At 43.5% G+C, this 21,096-nt stretch overlaps 3 protein-coding genes across 10 annotated transcripts in view; 2 read left to right on the plus strand and 1 right to left on the minus strand.

Moving 5' to 3' along the window:
• The window catches only part of smarcd3b (SWI/SNF related, matrix associated, actin dependent regulator of chromatin, subfamily d, member 3b), a 34,779-nt gene extending 28,178 nt beyond the window's left edge, over positions 1-6,601 (plus strand). For 5 of the 8 annotated variants that reach the window (XM_068581889.1, XM_068581886.1, XM_068581885.1 and 2 more), the window contains 7 exons: positions 1,498-1,626; positions 1,843-2,004; positions 2,350-2,447; positions 2,652-2,787; positions 4,425-4,547; positions 4,996-5,097; positions 5,185-6,601. In XM_068581889.1, the coding sequence (XP_068437990.1) occupies positions 1,498-1,626; positions 1,843-2,004; positions 2,350-2,447; positions 2,652-2,787; positions 4,425-4,547; positions 4,996-5,097; positions 5,185-5,238 (804 nt within the window). In that variant the 3' untranslated portion in view covers positions 5,239-6,601. The remainder of the gene's footprint in view (positions 1-1,497; positions 1,627-1,842; positions 2,005-2,349; positions 2,448-2,651; positions 2,788-4,424; positions 4,548-4,995; positions 5,098-5,184) is intronic. The other 3 variants (XM_068581888.1, XM_068581887.1, XM_068581893.1) reach the window with 1 other exon arrangement.
• Positions 6,602-9,632: 3,031 nt separating this feature from the next.
• Positions 9,633-14,451, minus strand: chpf2 (chondroitin polymerizing factor 2). The gene is made up of 4 exons (XM_068581508.1): positions 13,152-14,451; positions 12,179-12,743; positions 11,845-12,027; positions 9,633-11,431 (listed from the first exon to the last, which is right to left on the minus strand). The coding sequence occupies exons 1-4, from the start codon at positions 13,421-13,423 to the stop codon at positions 10,157-10,159; spliced, it is 2,295 nt and encodes a 764-aa protein (XP_068437609.1). The 5' UTR covers positions 13,424-14,451; the 3' UTR covers positions 9,633-10,156.
• Positions 13,887-20,447, plus strand: abcf2b (ATP-binding cassette, sub-family F (GCN20), member 2b). The gene is made up of 16 exons (XM_068581509.1): positions 13,887-13,982; positions 14,692-14,849; positions 15,715-15,859; positions 16,064-16,282; positions 16,541-16,723; positions 16,843-17,014; positions 17,258-17,353; positions 17,442-17,544; positions 18,099-18,194; positions 18,397-18,516; positions 18,652-18,741; positions 18,833-18,943; positions 19,029-19,091; positions 19,318-19,446; positions 19,541-19,744; positions 19,840-20,447. The coding sequence occupies exons 3-16, from the start codon at positions 15,724-15,726 to the stop codon at positions 19,957-19,959; spliced, it is 1,842 nt and encodes a 613-aa protein (XP_068437610.1). The 5' UTR covers positions 13,887-13,982; positions 14,692-14,849; positions 15,715-15,723; the 3' UTR covers positions 19,960-20,447.
• The last annotated feature ends 649 nt before the right edge of the window (positions 20,448-21,096 follow it).

The following is a 21,096-nucleotide window of genomic DNA, read 5'->3' on the forward strand; positions in this document are numbered from 1 at the left end:
GGTCAGTGACGACCTCTTCGTCACGCAGCGGTTCACTGAAAAATGTCCTTTTTTTTTACGTCTGATTAAGTCTCCAGCTACAATCATCTCAACTAACCTGCTTCTTTTGATTTTCACCCTGTTTGAATTAATACAAAATAAAACAGAGTAGTCTGCCCTCCCTCTTTTTATTTTTTTATTAATAATTTGATTCTCTACGACAACAGAAAGGACAGGCTTCCCCCCCCTCAGCCGTGCAAAGTTGATTCTTCCATGCAGGTGTTGGAGCTGGAGGAAACAAGTGCTCGCTAATTAAAGACAATCATTAGCTGCCCTTCACTTTGTATCCTCACGAAATGTATTGACTTTAGGGAGGAAAAAAAAACGCTTTTGCAGCGGCGAAGTGAAAATTATGACTTCTCAAGGTTCCTCCTTTTAAGAGGGTATTTTGGCGAGGCACTCAGGTGCATCGCTTTGAATGATTTTCCATCAAAAGAATTTTTTTCTCTACCTTGAGTTAAAAATCAGTACTTAATCTGTTCTGCATCAGCCATTGGTTGGAGGAAAACATTACTCTAATCCACTGGACTGAAGATGGTGCTTAAAGTGAAGTGCTTTTCAGTTTGAAGATAAAATAGAGACATTGCGAAAAAGCATTTCTTCTGCGGTTAGACTCAGACGAGGTGCTGATGTATACGTAAATGCAAAGAATAAAACAAAGGAAATAGTTATATTTTTCCGGGTGATAATTTGTTTTTCTGTCATTTCGCTTCAGTTCTGTGCTGAACGTGTGATCCTGTGTCCGGCGACAATTTTAAGTCCCAGCATGCCCCATTGAGGCATAAAATACATCATATTTTTCCATTTTTGAACCGAACAACAGTTTTTTTTTGACTGAAACCCCTTCGTAACAGGCCAAGTCTTTGTTTTATTGGGATTTTTGTTGCAGATTCCAGTTCTTTAGGTCCTAATCTTTCCAAAAAGGTGTCGTATTTACCACTTCAGGAGGCATTTTTGGGAGATATGGCTCATATTATACTAGATGTTCATAGTTACGATCAAAATATCTTTTTAAGTGTTTTTTTTGCAGATAAACATTTTTCCCAAGACTTTGCTGAGCAAATAGATACAATAAACACAAGTATTGGAACCAATTTGGGGTTCCTAAATGACTCAAACACAGGGAAAAAGAGGTCTAACGTATTAATCAGATTAAAATGTGCTTTATGTACACAAAGAGCGTGTTTATCTACAGTATGCTTGTATACATTGTCTGTATACAGTCAGGACAGCGTGCAGGATTTATATCGTACTATGATCGATGATATGCACGTGTGATCGCACAGTGTGTATTTTGAACTGCAAATATGTCATTTTTAATGTGTGGGCATGTGGATGTATTGTTTCACGCTTTTAAAAGGAAGTGTGAAACCCACAGGAAATGAAGTTGTGATACTAGAACAATAAAATGAAAAGAACATTCAGTCTGAACAAACCACCTCAGTTTGGGGTGTGTAGTCACTCTGCGGCGGTTTGCTCTTTCAGTGGCACCGCACGCCCACCACGCAGGAGACGGACGGCTTCCAGGTGAAGAGGCCGGGCGACGTGAGCGTGCGCTGCACTCTGCTGCTGATGCTGGACTACCAGGTGAGGGGCTCCACGCTGGCGAACGCATCAATCATCTTAGCGATAACCCCCCCCCCCCCTCCCCCACCCGGCGAGTCTGAGAGTGCATTAAAGACTCTGTTTCTTTTCTCCGAGCCGGGGAAAAAAAATGCGATAAGGACGCCAGAGATGCGATGATGTGAGAGGCGGGCGGTTGTACAGAAAGCGTTGTAATGCGATTATGTCGCCTCTCCGCAGCCTCCCCAGTTCAAGCTGGACCCTCGCTTGGCTCGCCTGCTTGGCATTCACACCCAGACTCGCTCCTGCATCATCCAGGCCCTCTGGCAGTACGTCAAGACCAACAAGCTGCAGGACTCCCATGACAAGGAGTACATCAACTGTGACAAGTACTTCCAGCAGGTACGGGACTCTTCCGTGTGCGATAAATCACACGGAGTGTTGCGTAAATATTCATATCGGTGTTGCTGAAACACAATCTGATATCACTGGGACACTGTGAGTAGCAATAGCTAGCTTGCGATGCTGACAAATTATACATGCTACACACTCCACTTAACAAATTAGGCTTCTCCAATGCAAGTTAAATCATCCAGCGAGCTCTCTCGTTGTACAGTTTTAAAATATATATTTTAACTCTGTATGCTTCCACATTTTGTTTTAGTGAAATCAACCGTACCTTTTTGAATACACCCCATGATGAATGTGTGTGTTGTTGACACTGATTTCTTTCCTCCTCCTCCTCAGATCTTTGACTGCCCTCGGCTGAAGTTCTCTGAGATCCCGCAGCGCCTCACCAACCTCCTCTTGCCCCCCGACCCCATCGTCATCAACCACGTCATCAGGTAGCTTCCTGTTTCCCTGCAGATGAACTATTATGCAACAGGATGTCGTAACAAGGAGCATACTTTCACTACGGGCGGTTATTATTCACTTTCAAAAAGAAAAAAGGGAAAGATTACATCTAAATCTAAGCAGGGGACATGGATTACAGTCATCTTTGATGTGACGTGCTTTTGAGGATGTGCTGAACGTTTGCTCCCCGCCAGCGTGGATCCCAACGACCAGAAGAAGACGGCCTGCTACGACATCGACGTGGAGGTGGAGGACCCCCTGAAGGGCCAGATGAGCAGCTTCCTCCTCTCCACCGCCAACCAGCAGGAGATCGCCTCCCTGGACAACAAGGTGAGAGCGGCGCACACTTTGGGTTGATTCATATGAAGGTAGATTTGTGTCTTTTTTTTTTTACCCAAGCAAATTTCTTGTCTGGAAGTAAATTATCTCCAAATCTTTGCTCTCAATTCAAAACATTGCTCTAAAAAGCCACTTTTTTTTGAGAGCAACTTTTTGAGAGCATTTTTTTTTGGGAACAATTTTTTTTTTGGGAGCGCAAAAAAATTTTTGGAAGAGAGATTTTTTTTTTTGAAGAGCAATTTTTTTGTGAGAACACAGTTTTTTTTATTATTTTTATTTTTTTAAGAGAATTTTTTTTTAGAGTTTTTTTACTTTGAGAGGATTTTTTTTTTAATGCTAATTTTCATTTAGAGCTCATTTTTTTGAGAGCAAATTTAGGTTTTGAGAGCGTTTTCTTTAGTCTTTTTTTTTTTTTAAGCGTTTTTATTTTTTAGAGAGCAAGTTTTTTAATTGAGAGCGAAGATTTGGAGATAATTTACATACAACAAGAAATTTGTTCGGGTAAAAAAAGACAAATCTACCTTCATAGATTCACCTTCAATGCTGGAAATCGTAAATGGAAACGACCATTTTTACTGCTTTACTTTCACTGCATTCTGTTTGTAATGTGGTTGCCCTCCATGTTTGACTGAGATTTATGTTAAAACCTTTAAAATAGTCACTTTTACATGACATTTCTGGCTGTGACTGAGTAGAAAGGAACAAGGACATCGCTGCTTCAATTAAATCTATTGACAAAGAATTTTCTTTTTCTACTCTTTTTATTTTTTTACTCTTCTGCGTTGTGGTGAATAAATCTTTTGCTACCTTTACTATCATTTTACATTAGCGTGGTGGTAATGAAAACAATGGCAAATCAGGGCCATTGAAGGAAGAAAAAGAAAGCAAGGAGAGGGGTGAAATAATTCTACAATTAAAGTGGAAAATGTACAAGATAAAGCTCACAAATTGATAATGAAAGAACTGGAATATTCTCTTGATATTATTAAGAACTCACACCTTTCTAAGTAGAAACTGTCCTCGGTACTGTCTGGTGATTCTCTTAGTATGAGTAGTTCTTTAATGCCCATATTGATCGCAAGCGATAAAGCTAATAAGCGACTCCGTAACACACGGCCTGTGGCAGCATCTGAGTGTGGTGAGGTTGATCCAACCTTGTGAAGTGGTTCATAATAGAAGAACACTAATTATACAAGTTCATTTTCTCTTAAACGTGCGAGTTATTTATCAGAGAATATCTGAGTTTTTTTCCCTGAACGGCCCTGATATGGCGGCACAGAGATGAAGCTCTTTCTATATGCTACATTCTTTGTCTCATTCACTTTTTCTTTTGAGAAAATCACCATAAATTGGACTCATATTGAAGAATTGATCTGTTATTGTTGGTTTGGAGATTCAGCACCTTTTCTTCTGTTCTCCTGATGTTTACATCTATATACAGTTTTATTTTCTTAGTAACTGTGTTTCACGTTTTTAAATGTTTGTAGATTAAGTTCTGAGTTTTACTAGATTTAGTATAATTTAGTGTGTATGTTTTTCATCATCAGGATACATAGATTATTCAGCTGTAATGCTTGTTTAGTTGCAGCTAACATGTTCTTGATGTACTGTAACTGTTCCTCTTTCAGATCCATGAGACCATCGAGTCCATCAACCAGCTGAAGATCCAGAGGGACTTCATGCTCAGTTTCTCCAGAGATCCCAAGGGCTACATCCAGGACTGGCTCAAATCCCAGAGCCGAGATCTTAAGGTTTGATATTCACACACACACACACACAAATACACACACACACACACACACACATTCATGCCTTTTTCTTTTGTCATCTAAAGTTCCATTGAAACAACTCGCTGCCTTTATTTGGACATATGTTCAGGGGAATAATTAAATGCAGGAAGTCACAGACAAATAATGTTCTCAGTTTAAAGAACATGATGCCTTATAGATTCAATATATTTAAATTGTACATTAAACCACGCAACAGCATACATATTGGTTAAAAATGATATGAATTTTCACCCGCTATAACATAAAACCACGACTAAATAATATAAATAGTCAATATGCCATAATGAGAACTGTAACATACTTAACCAGATGTTGACCTGTAAAGATCTGGGTACTTCCTGTCACATGTCCTATCGATGTTGTTGTTATGTAGTCCAGTCATTAATGGTTTCCTTCTGGTCGGCTGTAGTTAATGACAGACGTGGTCGGGAACCCTGAAGAGGAGAGGAGGGCGGCGTTTTACCACGAGCCCTGGTCCCAGGAGGCCGTCAGCCGCTATTTCTACTGCAAGGTGAGGAGTCGGCCGTTTACGCTCTCTCTCTATTGCTCCGCCTCCGGTAACGCTCCGCTGACGCATTTCTCCCTCTTCCCTCGACAGATCCAGCAGAGGAGACAGGAGCTGGAACAGGCCTTGGCCGTCCGCAACACCTAAACCGAGGAAGGGCCCGAGCCGAAATCTCTGCGTGAGTGTTGGGACGTACGTGAGACCGTCGCTGTAGTCTGGTGAAGCCTCTGAAAGAAAAAAAAGATTTCTTAGACTTTTGTCTAAGTGGCGTGAAGTTGGAGGAGGAGGTTTTTTCTCACGACTGCAGCGACGTTTTCCCGTACGGAAACCCCCCCCCACCCCCCCGATTCACGACGCTGTGACCGTCGAGGACGTCATCATTAACCCGCATGCGTTCAGCCGCACCCTCACGGGGTCGAGACCTTCGGGACCACGAGCGTCCTCAGACTCACCGCCCGGCTAACAAGACCTCTCCTCTTCCTCGCTACTCTCCGCTCTCTGTAAATACGTCACAAACACGTCGAGAACCGGCTGCTCACGCGCCGTTTTTTTTCCTCTTTTTTTTTTTTTGGGATCTCATCTCGAAAGAGTTTCGGACAGAAAGGTCACAGCGCTCTGGACGAGTCTTCAAATGTCACGTTTTTACAACTCTGAAACTGATTTATTGTTTGATTGTAAGTGTGACTGTGTCTTTATTTTTTCTTTCTCATTAGGAGAGTGTGTTTTTTTTTGGTTTGTTTTTTGAAGATTGATTAATTACACCAGCAAAGTTGAGATTACGGTGTGACGCAGGAATCAGTTATATCCATAACCCGGAGATGTGGATTTCATCCATTTTCAGGTTTGAGTGAATCAGTTCAAACCCCCACAGTGTGTCTCATTCTAGTGTTAACCGCCAGTAAGCAGTGTTAGACGTGTCAACTGCAGTATTAACACAACAAGAATAGTGTTTTTAATGAAGGAGAAACAAGTATTGATCATCATAATAATAGCTTTTTCTTCCCTTAATCATAGCAAAGTGACAAATATGCCCAGACACGCGTTGGGATTTGTCAAAGTCGCTCACTGCCTCCTCCTCGTGTGGTATTTTTTTTTGCGTGTCTATGTCCTGAAGGTGTTACCAAAGGTTGCAACAAGAAGAAGAGAACGTGATCACTGAAATAGAAGTGGGCACCGATCCGCACCTGGGGTTCGCCACAAATTGCAAAAACATTCCCTTGTAAGGTGGTCATAAAGAATAAGGTACAATCTGGGTCGTTTCAGAGAGTTCTTAGTCCCAAATGTTTGCCTTTTGTAGCCAATTGGGCCTCAGGTTTTTGTAAACAAACTCTAAAACTGTTATTGCGATGAACACTAAACCCCAGGTCTGGAGGAATTTGTCCCGGTTTTTTTTTTGTTACCTGAAGATTTGTTTTTTTCTTTGATTCTAGAGATGTGAATGTACATATGTTTTCCCCTGAAGAGGGCCAACTGTACAGTATATGACAGACTATTTGTGTGTTTGTTTTGGGAGGGAGGTGGTGGTGGGGGTGGGGGTGGGGGTGGGAGGGGGGGTTTGGGGAGAAGGGTGGGAGGGGGGGGCTGAGTTACGTGGTGCATTATGGGAGCTCCATGAGTTTTGAATTAGTAGGGCAGGAATGTTAGTGTTCCTCTGTGTACTATCTTGGGTTGGGGGTGATTTATTTTGGGTCTATCCCGTTACTATCGTGGGAGCTAGAAGCTGCAACAAAGAAAGCCCTTTGTTTTCAATCTCAGTAGCTGTAACACATGATATAATCTGCACCGATCTCCTTTTTACACTTTTTTTAATGACACTTGACTTGTATGTATATGTTGTACCGTCAGAGGGAGGATTTTTATTTTATTTTTTGTGGTCTTCTCCGCAGTCAGTTTCGAGCTGGGACCTTTTTTCTGGGTTTCTTTGCACTGTGCTGTCGTTTATTTTGTCGGGACCCTCCTCTCGTTGCGGGTGAGACCCTCTTTACGATCCCAGCATACACGGAAAAAGATGATTTTCACGATGACCTATGCATGCTCCATGGACATTAATCAATACATCTGATGAGATAGTGTGTGTACATATAAAAAGCTGGCATAAGCAGTCTGTGTGACGAGCAAAAGACTTTTGTTGAGATGCCTTCTGGAAACTTTTTTGCCAAAAATGATATGCCCTACCAGCAACTAACTGTAGGTGTGTGTTTTTTTCTGACCTGTGTTTTTGTTACTAGGACTAAGTTATAATAACTGCACTCATTAGAGGAGAAAGCGTAGTCGTTGGTAGTATCTTAGTCCTGATTTGTCTTTGTATGGCCGGGGCATTCACGTTGTTGTCACTGATTCACGAGCGCCCTCTTGTGGAGGAAACTCGAAGCTGCAACTCCTGGGTGACCTCAGCTTTGAGCGAATATCTGACAAAAAAAATGTTAACACGACTACTGTGTCTCCCGTTACTAAAACCCCTGACATGCTGTCGACATTGTTTTGTCCCACTCCCTGCATGTGTTTGTGAAGAGCGGGGAGCCGCTCTCTCTCTCTGTTTACACTGTTGTCCGGGCGTCACCAACAGGGAGATGATAGTATACTTAACACTGTATGTCTGTTAACAGCAAACTTGTTTGGTGATTCTACAAAAAAAAAGAAGAATAAGAAAAAAAAAAGGGAAAACAGCTGTGACATTGCGAGACAGCCTGGATGTAAATAAAGAAGCGCTTGCCAAAGTTTGTAAATGCCATGATATCGAAAGTGTCTTTTTTTCACCTTGTAAGGAAAGTATGAGATTCATTTTAGTGCTTTGCTGCAAAGAATGTGCACATTAATGTGTTGAACTTATACTTTTAAAGCTGCATCACTTCTACATGTTTGGAAATATGCTTCAGGGAAAATTACATTTCAAATAAATGTTGTTTTTAATATATATATATATATATATATATATATATATATATATATATATATATATATATATATATATATATATATATATATATATATTCTTAAAAGACACAGCTTTCATACTGATTCCTAAAACTGATCCTTAAAACATGATTAGGACTTAAGACCTAAGGTTTATACCTAGTTTATTAACGCTAAATGCATTTTATTTTGAACTGATGATTCAGCATTTTGTAGAAATAATAGCCAAAAGTCAATAATAATACAAATACCTACACAATGAAGGCCATTAAGGAAAGACATTAAGCAGTTGAAGCTTGTTTCCACAACTAATGGTCTTTTTGCCAACTCAATTATATGTATTATGACTTCAGCAATAAAACTACATGCTGATGTTAAATCTAAACTAATGGAGACATCCTTCAGTTTTACTTTATCTATTTTCACCTGATCACCTGAGTTGTGGAGCTCTCGGTTGTGGCTGGCTGAGTGTTTCGGACTCTTAATGTCCTTTTGTTCAATAAAAAAAAGTTAAGGCACAACACATAATTATTATCAATAACAATCTAAACTAAACTGACAATAAATGAGCGCATTGCATTTCTGCACTTTTACCGCTGCCATGAAGCAGCCTGAGTCTGCATGAACATGTATCTCAGGTCATGAGGAGGGAAGCCTACCTGGACTCTGTCATTTCAGAGTAAATGTTAGATCTCTGAACATATAAGGGTCTAAATGACTTCGTATGCACCCTTTAACGTCCACGTCTTTATTATTTTCCACCACAAAAGCGCTCCACTTCATAAAAAGCACATCACCGCCCGACAAATTCCTTTTCTGTGCCGTTAACAGTTTGTTCTGGAGATGCAGGAACCCATTATGCAAATCGGTGTGTAGCCCTTCCAGACTACCCCCTTCCTCTAGAGGAATACTCTCACACTCAGTAACGTGTTGATTTTGTGCTCGAGCTCATTGGCGGATAACATGTTTTTTTCCGTTCCTCAGAAAGGCGGCCGGCCGACAGGCTTTTTATTGTCCTGCCGGCCTCGCCACGAGGGAGCAGGTGGAGGCCCCCGTAACGATGACTGCACCTCAGAAAGAGCCCCTTTCACCCTGCCGCTCTGCCGACAACCCCTCACATGGAGACCATTTGGAGCGTGGGGGTTTAGGGCGGTGTGAAGTGAGCCATTCAGCTTGTTCAACCACCTCACCGTGAAGGTTAACCACCCGCTCCACCGCGCTGAGGGACCCTCGCCTCGGTTGCCCCCCCCCGCCCCTCCGACCCTCCCTCTGGCCACTGGGTTCACTTCTCTCCCCATGTGTGTTCAGAGTACTCGCCAAAAACCCAGGGAGGCCCGGGCCGGGGTGGGGATTTACTGACTCAATGCGGTGAGACGAGGCGGGGCAGCTCACTGTGGAACAAAGTGTTCACTGCCTCCGGGGCGCCGCAGTAAAGAGCTGTCAGGCAAGCCGGACAGACGACGTTATAATATTCTGCATACGACATGAGCACGCCGTCCGCCATGTCGGCCTTTTTTTCCTTCAGCTCGAGCCGAGCGGATAACGGTTAAGCATGCCGCCGGCCGATCCCATCGACATTTTATCGTCTCGTCTGATGGAAAGTATCAATGAAGAAACGACTCTGAACAGAAATATCACTCTTTAATGCCTCTTAGAAAAAAAAAAAAGAATAAAAGGCAGCCAACGGCTTCAGTTTGTTTCCAGTATTATTTCAAACCTCTTCACTCAGAAAGTTTTGTGGCTCAAGTTTCTATATCAAGACACAACCCGTCTATATTTAAAAAAAAGAAATTGAAGTATAAATATTGTTGCTCAACGAATAGCAAGAAAACAAGTAACAGTAGTCCCATTCAGACGCCTCCGTGACTCATCGTGAGTCTAGACGAGATGAGACAAGATGAGTCAAAGTTACAGACTCATGAGTCAGGTCAAGGTGTCGTACTCGTGTGGACTGAGCGATGATGTTCAGCTGCAAAAGAAGACATTTTCTCATTCAAAGTGTCCGTGAGAAAGACGATTCCAGCTGATCCTGACTTCTTTCTGCCGAATACGAGGGTGTGACTTTCAGTGTGGGGATCGCAAAAGTACCATATTACAATTCACATTATTCCGTGCGAGTATTTGTAAGTGCGGGGCAGTATTTGTGAGGCGTTCAGGTGCTGTTGGCCTGCTCTTGTTCAAAAAGAGCCATGGCTAGATGCGAGCGCGACCCCAGGCCCTCCAGGTTGCTGAGGACACAGCGGTGGTAGATATCCTCGCTGAACCGAGGGTTGCACGTACGCCGCACGTATTTCTGGATCAGCGCCGGCTCCACGGCTCTGAACACGTGCAGGCCCGAGTAACGGACGAATATGTCGTACACGTCCATGCTCTCCAGCAGCTCCTCGTTGTCCAAGATGTCGGCGGCCATCTTGGTCCGCGCGGTCATGTAGTCCGCGTTGTAAAAACAGGCCTCGTCGAAGACGTGGCGGTCGAAGTGTCCGTCTCGCAGCGACTCGGACGCGAAAGAGGAGGAGGCCGCGGAGGGCTGCTGGTCGCGGTACATGACGGCGGGGCTGTACTCTTGGAAGTGGATGGGGAAGAACACCTGCCAGTTGCTGATGGCGTTCATTCGGCAGCGATTCAGGAAGTCGGCGTTGACCTCCGTCCACACGCCGGCCAGGAAAAACAGCGTGTCCACCGGGTGCTTCTTCGAGATGATGTCCATCAGCTTGACCTGGGAGGGCACCTCCGTCTTCACGCTGATCCAGGGGATCTTCACTTCTCCGTAGCGCTTCTCCACCTCGCCAATCATGGCCTTGATGCCGGCGAACACGTCCGTCTGGCTGACCCGCTGCGCATCGAAGGGATCGTAGATGAACAGGAACGTGAGCAAGACGTTGTCGTGGGTGTCCAAGGTGTTCATCACGTACATGTCCAGGAAGTTGCCCACGTAGTCCTGATCCTGGGCGGTGACGGGCAAGATGACCTGCACCCGCGTCGCCTCCGTCACATAGGGCATGGGGATGATCTCGACGGCGCTGAGAGGTCGCAACAAGTTGACCCGTTTGGCGATGACTTGACTGTGGCCTTTCTGGGTGTAGACCTCCAGCGCGAGGTCCAGCACGTACTCCATGCCCCGCGTGGGATCAAAGCGCCTGTAACCGTTCAGCAGACGGCGCTTGCGGAAACGCAGCTGGGGCTGGTAGCGCTCGTTCAGCCGCTCCACCGCTATCTCCAGCACCGCGTTCACGTCCGCGCGGTCGGCCCCCCTCATCTCGCACTTGGGGGAGCTGTCGATGCACGAGTATATGTGCTCCTCCGTGAAGTACTCCCAGTTTATGACCTCAAAACGGGTTCCCGGTTTGAAGGGAGGGTTGATTCCGATGGGCCACGTGACTCCAGCTTTACCCTCTGGTGTCAGGTCACTCAGGTTGTTGATCTGCACCTGAGGGGGTAACGCGCAAAGAAATCTGTCACGTAAAAAAAAAAAAAAACTAAAAAGGAAGTCACTGTCTTGTGTGGAAACATTTGCCTTTGTGGTGTAAAGTACATTTAACGTTATGTCAAAAACTAGGAGCTAATTAACTATTATTAGCTGCTACTTTAATAACATGATAAGGTTTCTTAGGTATGAGTATTCACAGGACGAAATGTACCACTTTATATCCCAGCAAAACACCCGATCCCTTGTCTTGGCTTTCTGTCATGTTTAAATATTGTATAACTCAGGAATTTCTGCCTTGGCTCCAGATGTAAGTGTGGTGGAGAGGAGAGCAAACAACACAGAACTCATCACTGGTACAGTCCCATCAGAGAAAGAGTTTTAAATGAGAGAAAGCGGCGTTTAGTATCACGAACCTGCAGCTGTTGTATCTGTAGGTAAGTCCATTCCAGCTCAATCTGGCTGAATCGTTTGTGCAGGCGGTACATGAGATTTGGCTCCGATATAGGATGGACTGTGAAGGCATTTTTAAACTGGACGCCATCTTCACGCTCTGGATCTGCGTTTTTTCCGAGCTCAAAGTACCGATAGGTCATCTCCTGTGAGCGACACACACATTAAGAAGAAAATAAATGTTAATATTGATATCCCAGTAATCAAACTGTTTCATCAAACTGCTCTTGTCTTTAATAAATCCCACGCACGTTTCTGTTGCTGTCCATGCATTAATTAGTTGGTGTCTTTCTTTACCTGGTGCACCTCCACACAGCTGAGACCCAGGTAATCAATAATGCAGCGGCCCAGCCACTCGTCAGGTCTCACGCTGAGGATGTCATTACGACAGGTGTCGAGGTGGGGCTGCAGGCGGGCCAGCAGACTGCGGGACAGCAGGTAGCCGTAGCCGCCGTGGCAGTAGCGGGCCTTCTCTTCTCCACCAATGAACTCCTCTGCCCGGCCCATGTAAAGGTCCTGACCGGCACTGAGGTGGCCCACCAGCTCCGACAGGCGATCTGCTTGCATGTAAGTGTCATCCTGGGCTAAGAGGAACCAGTCGTAGTCGGAGCCGTAGTGCTGATGGAGGTGGCGGACCGTCTCGTACATCAGCCACACGGGACGGTCGTCGCCGTGGGCCACCACAGTCATGCCGTGAGGCACCTTGGGGCTGCGCAGGCCCGTGAAGAAGAAGGTGCGATGGAAGCGGTGGGCGACTGTGCGATTCACCGCCACGGCCAGCGTGTTGAGGGTGGCCCGGGAGGTCAGGACGCCCACCAGCAGTCGCTCCCTGATGCCCAGTTCAGTGTGAATATAACGAGTTCTGGAGAAGTGAAGACGAATGGAAAGAGCAAATGAATAAAGGACGTTAAAGCACTGAAATATGGATTTCATCAGGCGAGGATAGAATATCAAACCTGTCAGATTTAAAATAAGATAAGATATATTTGACTGATGTAATCCCTAATCTATCTGCCTACTAAACTATGTATCTGGCTCAGTGCATTTAGATTATTGCATGGCAGATTATGTAAATCCTTGAAAAAAGCTGCATGTAGCTATGTTATTGCATGTTATTGCAAAAAGCCATTCTATTCCACTGACTCAAACTATTCACAACATTCTGTATACCATCTACCTTTGATGACGAGGAACATTGCACATTATTGTGGTGTTTTGACTTCATTCAGCCTCTGGAAAACAAGACAAAAGCCCCGACTTCCCCACTCACCTGAGGACTTTCTTGTGTGGCTTGTTTGGGTCCTTGTGATAGGGCACGACGCGCGGCTGGAAGTCTTCATCTCCAGCTCCATCCTTCGAGTCCCTCTGGGCATCACCTCGGCCCATGAAAAGCCTCCCATTGCCCAGCTCATCTGCACAGGAGTCCTCGGCATCCCCTTGTGTCCAGGACACCATCAAAAGGCTCAGACTACAACCCAGAGACAGCCCGAGGATAAGGGGCAAAGCAGGCCTGAACACGGCCAAAAAAGGGGAAAGACGCATATCTAGTAGTTATGAGCCACACTTTGATGAGGCCGCTCGGGGAAGAATGAACCACCTCAACTCTTCTGGCACAGCTCAGCACATTTTAGCCAAGAGAGAAACTAATGTTTAGGGAAACCGGTCTATTAACACGAAGTGGAAAATGCCTCTAAAGTCACATAATGACATAGTCTTCAGTCCCATACATAGTCGTTATAACGTGCATAATCCACCTATTAAACCTAAGATTTTTGGAGAAACGTTACCTCGTCCAATTTTGCAAACATAAGACACTTTGTTTTTATCTTTGACCTCATATTTGAAGATGCCCAAATTGGAAAACGTGTTGCTTCGCAAAAACAAAAATAATTGCAAATAGTTTCACACTATTCACGTGTATTGCGGTGTAACGAACCACGTCATTGTCACACAAACTCTGGTTATTAATTGACCGTTGAGTGAACGTTACGTTAAATTAGCCGAACTATTTTTTGGGGGGTGGGGGGCTAGCTTTAAGGTCAGCTAACTAATGTAGCAAGACCCTGAACGTCACCTCGTAAAGTTGACCGTTTTAGTTCACGTGAGTATTTTTAGTCTAATACAAAAAAACAAGAGCATTCAAAAGTTTTGATCTCTGAGCCTGATTTTTGGTTACGTTATGAGTCGGAGGACCAAACATCAAAGAGCAGAGCTAGCGCGCTAGCATCGTTGTTTTAGTGCAGATATGCGTCTCCTCGATCCGTTTCCTCACTCCTCGAAGGAATATGTCCCATTTCTTCACCGTTGATACGGGTAAAAATCCGTCCTCTGCAGCCATACGTCGTCCATTTTCTTCAGTTTCTTGACTTCCTCAAAAAAAAAAGAGTGCCACACACACACATACACGCACACACTCTCGCAGGGGAATAACGTTACTCTCAGGGCGGTTTTACGCTCATCATCATCATCATCATCATCACTGGACTGAGCCTATTGCTGCTGCAGCATCACCTATAGGGAGACGTGTGTGTTTATGCGATACGGACGGCTTCAAATAGAATACAGGAAGAACCTGTCATATAACCGCGATGTGTACGAACGTATGATAGGTGTCGATATATAACTCCGTGTGACGTCATGCACGTTATCACTATGGTTACATCACAGTTTTATTGTCAGGTGTATTATAACATGATAAAGGTAATAATTAATCATCTGTTTGGTTATTAACACTCAATAAATGCATTATTACCTATTTATAAATTACATCTGTGATTAATATAAATAGTAAAAAAGACATTTTACTGCAGTCTCACGAGAAAGGGGCGGGTACATGCCTGGTCACCGCCCCCTTTCGACCATATATGGTTTGTCTGGTGGTTTGGCTTTCGCGTGCGCCTACATCCACCCGGCAAAATTGGACACGAGACATTGGTGTGCTCCCGGAGACCAGTAATACAGTATCAAGGTAAGATATATATATCTATATCTATATATATTTATATTTACCGGGTTTGACAACAACAAGTCAAACGGCACATATACACCGTTTTATGTTAAAAATACAAAACGGGCTGGACAAAAGAACATTAACCGCCGTTTTAGCGGCTTTCAGAGGCTGTCGTGGCTAGTTTGGGGCCTTGCGTAACGTTAGCCGCTCAGGCCCGTCATCTGTATTCAGCGAGCTACCGTTGTTAGCTAGAGCTAACTCAGTCGGCGGCTAGATTATCACAGATGTTAAGATTGTTCTCCTTTTACATGATATGACATCCTGTTTAATGGAGCGAAGGCAACTGTGTGTATGCTATTGTTGATTAGTAATCCACTCCAAAGTAGCAAATCGATCGTTAATGTTAAGCGGCATCCGGTACTGTTAGCTAGCTTCTAACAGTTTGGCTATCGGGCATACCCTCATGTAACGTGAGGGACCCAACGTGCAGGTGGGACTAGGAGGAATCAAAATGCCGGTCGGCGGCATTGTCACCAACATCATCGCTTCGGAGGCTATAACGTTGCCAGAAACCGCGTTAATGTTCGTCCTTCCTTAAAAGTCAGCTGTGGTTGAAGTTAACGTCACACCCTGAGTTCAGTTACCGGCACATTTTATGACGCCGGTTTCTCCTAACGGCCCTCTCTGTAAGCTAATACCGTTAGCCACATTCACCCAGATTGATGTAACTTCTTTAAACCAGTCAGATATTATGGAAGTATTCCCCCTCAAAAAAAACTCTGGGTATGATAAACATACTATTACATCATATTAGAGAATAAGTGTTTATCTATTATTATTTTTTTTGCCTCACCCCCACCCCCCTTTTTCTTCTGTTGAATAGCCTTTCACAATGCCATCCGACTTAGCCAAGAAGAAGGCAGCGAAAAAGAAGGAGGCTGCCAAATCTCGCCAGCGTACCAAGAAAACTGATGAGGGCGAGGAGGGTGAACAACCAGAGATCCAGCTTAATGGGGCGCAGAGCAATGGTGAGAGGAGCACTGATCTTTTAGTGAAGGGTATAGGCTTGGTTATGATTTACTCCGACTTTCATCATTCCTATGATGTCCTATAAATGTCTTGATTTAAAATGTCCTTGTTAATACGCTACACTTTACCTTGCCATTCTTTCAAAATTGTTCCACGTCTAGTTTAAATGTAAGCAAAATGCTGACCACAATTTTTTTTTATAGGTGTTGCTATTAACCATTTGACAAAGGAGCTGGATGAATTTGAACTGGCAAAGACGGAGGCACGGGCAGTGACCGGTGTTCTGGCCTCCCACCCCAACAGCACTGATGTCCACATAAGCAGCCTTGCGCTCACCTTCCATGGTCAAGAGCTGCTCTCAGACACAAGCCTGGAGCTCAACTCTGGCAGACGCTATGGTCTCATTGGCCTTAATGGCACAGGTATGAAAAATCCCTGGCACATGTTTTTACTAATCGGTATCCTTTTAAATTTCCCAATACCTGATTTTTAAAAAAAAAAATTTTGACGACCGTTTTGGAACTTTGACTATCTAAAACAAATATTTCACTATTATTGTAAATTTGCAGATACATACAGCAGTTCCCCAAGTACTGGTGGGATAAATGTTGCACAGGATGGATTTTTGAAGTTGCATATTACGTTGAGCAAAATTAATTTTCTCCATCAATATCATCTAGGAAAATCCATGCTGTTGTCTGCCATCGGGCATCGTGAGATTCCCATTCCAGAGCACATAGATATTTACCACTTGACCCGGGAGATGTCCCCCAGCGAAAAGACTGCTCTGGAATGTGTCATGGAGGTGGATGAACAGAGGATTATGCTGGAGAAGGAGGCGGAGAGACTTGCCCATGAGGACTGTAAGTTAAATGTGATATACCAAGCAATGATGGGATTTTTTTATTTTTTTTTACATAATTGTATTGTGGCTACGTTGCTTGAAATTGAGAGTAAATGCCTTTCTTTCACCCGGGTATAGCTGAGTGTGAGAAGCTGATGGAGCTGTATGAGCGTCTGGAGGAGCTGGATGCAGCCAAGGCAGAGGTGCGAGCTGCTCGTATTCTCCATGGTTTGGGTTTCACTTCTGCTATGCAGAACAAGAAACTCAAGGACTTCAGTGGAGGATGGAGGATGCGTGTTGCGCTGGCCAGGTAAAAATACAATGCTTTTACACCATTCAGTGGCATGTGATATATCCTTCTGTTTCTGAGATACTATGCCACTATACTGCATCTTCTTTTTTGTTTTTACGGTTTGTAGATTGTCTGAAATTAAAAGGCCAACTATGTAACATAGCCTTGCCCCCTAACTAAAACTTCTATCTACAAACCCATGCCCAAGTTCAACTAAATTCCTGTAAATTAAATTGTAACGACTGTCCTTTATTTGTCCAGAGCCCTGTTCATCAAGCCCTTCATGCTGCTACTGGATGAGCCCACTAACCACTTGGATCTGGATGCTTGTGTGTGGCTGGAGGAGGAGCTCAGTCAGTAAGTTCATCCCCTCCCTACTTCCTTAATTTATAATGCAAGTCAGTTACGGTTGAAACGTGGTGCTAATCCTGCTTCTCGTTGTCAGGTTCAAGCGAATTCTGGTTCTCATCTCACATTCTCAAGACTTCTTGAATGGTGTGTGCACCAACATCATCCACCTGAATTTGAAAAAACTGAAATACTACACGGTAAGCACACTTTGCCAAAACCGCTGAAGATGCCTTTAAGTAAAATGGAGACTGTTGTGGCAATTTCTGTCAACCAGCAGGGAGCCGTTTATTGCTTAATCAAGAACACAATTGTTCTTACAAGTTCAACATTTCCTCCATAGCAGATTCAATAAATGTAAATGTTTTACCTTCCTTCACGTCACTTTTACACCAATCAGATTTTTAGCAAGTTGTTCTTTTCCAAATCAAGTTGACTTCTTTGTCGGTCATTTAATGTCGTTGACAAGTCACATTATGTTTGTACAATTGATCTGACTGACATTCATTTACATTATAGCCCAATATTTTACCGACTGTCTGGACATCTCAGGTCGCATGCACAAAGTGCCGTAAAGGAAAAAACAGCCTCTGCATCCCTTGGGACGTCTTAAAAATAATCCTAAATAAGCTTGGCTATATGTGACCTCATCACACTAAAGCAAAAAGGAGGATCCTGCTTTAGGCATTTACTAAGTATGTGTCTGTGTGCAAGCCTTTTTGAATGATTATGCAAATCTATTTTTCCTTTTTAGGGTAACTATGACCAGTTTATGAAGACCAGAGAGGAGCTGGAGGAGAACCAAATGAAGCGTTTCAACTGGGAACAAGACCAGATCACACACATGAAGGTAAATGAGATGTCATGTGGTGGAATATTTTTTCACTGACAGTGAGTAGAAAAGTTGTTCCAGTAGTGTGGACTTTTTTTTAAATTTATTTTTACTGCAGTTTACGTGTTAAACGCTCATTCGTTTTGTCAGTAGTCACATCAACACTTGTGCTAATTGTTCTTTTTACATCCACCCTCCCCACTTCAATCCACGCCTCTAGAATTACATTGCCAGGTTCGGTCACGGCTCTGCGAAACTCGCACGACAGGCACAGAGCAAAGAGAAGACACTGCAGAAGATGGTGGCCTCAGGCTTGACTGAAAAAGTCACGAGTGACAAGGTAATGTAATGATGTGGTTAGGATGGTTTAGAAATGTTAATATTAGGCCGTGTTTTTCAGAATTCTGTCCCAGTAACACACGTTTTGAAAGAACTTGTATGTCATGGTACTAATTCCTTCCTCTGTCTGCCACAGACTGTGTCATTTTCCTTTCACCCCTGTGGAAAGATTCCTCCTCCTGTTATCATGGTTCAGAATGTGAGCTTCAGGTACAGCGACGACACGGTGAGTGCAGTTGGTATTACAGCACGGCCGGAGCTTTGTTCACTGACGTGGGAAACATTTCTCAGTCTCACTCTGTTAATGTTCCCTACAGCCGCACATATATAAAAACCTGGAGTTTGGTATTGACTTGGACACACGAGTGGCTCTGGTCGGGCCCAATGGAGCAGGGAAGTCCACACTGCTGAAGCTGCTGATGGGAGAGGTAGGCACCAATGTTCCCTCCACAGTCCTGCAACAACTAGCAGGTGTCATCGTATTAAAGTTCTTTCTTCTTTTTCTTTTCATAGCTCCTACCTACTGATGGCATGATCCGCAAAAATTCTCACGTCAAGATTGGCAGATATCACCAGGTAAAAGGGAATTTAATTTGTACATACAAAGGAAATATTTTTTTTTCTAAGTTTCTATACACGGTGCACAATATGACATGGGATGTTGTCTAAAGAGTGTTTTTCATTTGATCTAGATATTAACAACCAGAGAACATTGCAGTGATCTTCAAAGGCTGCATCTGATTCAGTGCATGTCTATTTTCTGTAAAACTAAATGTCGTCTGTGTCTCTGCTCATGTTCCAGCATCTGACCGAGACGCTGGAACTGGACCTCTCTCCTTTGGAGTACATGATGAAGTGTTACCCTGATATCAAAGAAAAAGAGGATATGAGGAAGATCATCGGTCGCTACGGGCTGACGGGAAAACAGCAGGTAGGATTGGGATACTCTTCTAGATGATATGACGCAGGAAATTACAAAATTCTTTTTTTGTTTGCGCCGGTCTCTAACTTGACATTTCTTCCAGGTCAGTCCAATCCGGAACTTATCCGATGGTCAAAAGTGCCGGGTGTGTTTTGCCTGGCTGGCCTGGCAGAACCCTCACATGTTGTTCCTTGATGAGCCGACCAATCACTTGGACATCGAGACCATTGACGCGTTGGCGGAGGCCATCAATGAGTTTGAAGGCGGCACTATGCTAGTTAGCCACGACTTCAGGCTAATTCAACAGGTAAATATTTACCACTTGATTTTTAATTAATTCAACATTTTGCTTTCTGAAACTGACGCAGGACTTCAGTGTAATTGTTGTCTCTCTTTCTCCAGGTGGCGCAGGAGATCTGGGTGTGTGAGAATCAAACCATCACAAAGTGGAATAGGGACATCCTGGCATACAAAGAGCACTTAAAGGCCAAGCTCGAGAAGGCCAAAGCGCATGACATCTAAATAAATGACCACATTCTGAGCCACTCCTTTATCTTGTATCATGGATTTGACCTTGAAGCTCCCGAGACGACGAGCAGGGTTTACATTGCAGGAAATGTCATCATTACTAGAACTGATACTCTCTTATGCATCTTATCGGACACGTCTCTTGTACATGTTGTACTGCATTTCCATCTCGGTTCGACGATGCCACTCGATCCAATGCTCCTCCCATCTCCCGCCCCCTCTTACCTCAGACTGCACTCTGATTGGCTGAGTGCATTTTGGACGCATTCCATTGTGCTGTCTTCATAGAAAAGTTTTTTATTTTTTCCCCCCCAATGTTCTGTTTTATCCCAACATGTATGCAGCAGCTTTTAGGTCATATTTTATGATATTTGAAAGTTGACTTTTGTTTTCCGTGTAAAAGAGCAGTTCTTAAACGGTTCCTTATTTAACAATGTAATGCAATAAAGGTTTGTCTGAATAAACAGAACATAAAAACAGCATGTTTTAGATTCCGAAGACTTTTATTATTCATCTTGCACTTCCCGAATACAGTACTCGTATCCAAAAATCAAAAGCCTTTAGGGAAAATAAACTATTTTACATCTCTGTAAACAAGAGGACAAAACTTGATGCGAGTAAAAGAAGTTGCTTTGGATTCTGGCTCGTGAGCCCCATGGCTGCATAGATCCTACATCATCAGTCTATACTGTACACTGCTGCTCACCCAGTTCTCCGGGAAACTGAAAATGGCTGCTGAAGAAGATAGTGGCATTTCTTGGCATAACTAATGCTAAATGGGAATGCAACCACCATTTATATAATATCAACTGAACCCAATGCACATACAAAAAAAAGTTTTAACTGACTGGTGATTTGCATTTAACATCCATACATGTGACATCACAAGTTATGAGTTCTTACAGTAAAGCTGTGTTTTTGTCAGAAGTCTGGTCAAACTGCTACCAGGATGAATATCTCCAGTTTCTCATTAAATTATAATTAAGCTTTTCATGGTCTCTTTCACATTACCAAATACTTCAGTTTTCTAAAACATACATTATCACTGATCAACTTCCCTTCAGACAGGAAACCTGATTTAACGCACCACCTTACAAAACATTTGTTTTCACTAATTGAAATAACCAGAAT

The sequence above is a fragment of the Clinocottus analis genome, unplaced genomic scaffold (assembly GCF_023055335.1).
Source record: "Clinocottus analis isolate CAN_PGR_092001 unplaced genomic scaffold, fCliAna1.0.p SCAF_18, whole genome shotgun sequence".
Classification (NCBI taxonomy): Eukaryota; Metazoa; Chordata; class Actinopteri; order Perciformes; family Cottidae; genus Clinocottus; species Clinocottus analis.

Bases quoted from the DNA above. Each gene is read 5' to 3' on its own strand.
- chpf2 (XM_068581508.1), bottom strand. From the start codon at position 13,423: ATGCGTCTTTCCCCTTTTTTGGCCGTGTTCAGGCCTGCTTTGCCCCTT. The intron at 12,744-13,151 runs GTGAGTGGGGAA...TCACTTCTCCAG, and splicing joins CCACACAAGAAAGTCCTCAG to AACTCGTTATATTCACACTG. The intron at 11,432-11,844 runs GTTCGTGATACT...TTACCCCCTCAG, and splicing joins TACAGATACAACAGCTGCAG to GTGCAGATCAACAACCTGAG.
- abcf2b (XM_068581509.1), top strand. From the start codon at position 15,724: ATGCCATCCGACTTAGCCAAGAAGAAGGCAGCGAAAAAGAAGGAGGCT. The intron at 17,545-18,098 runs GTAAGCACACTT...TTTCCTTTTTAG, and splicing joins AAAAACTGAAATACTACACG to GGTAACTATGACCAGTTTAT. The intron at 19,092-19,317 runs GTAAAAGGGAAT...CTCATGTTCCAG, and splicing joins AGATTGGCAGATATCACCAG to CATCTGACCGAGACGCTGGA.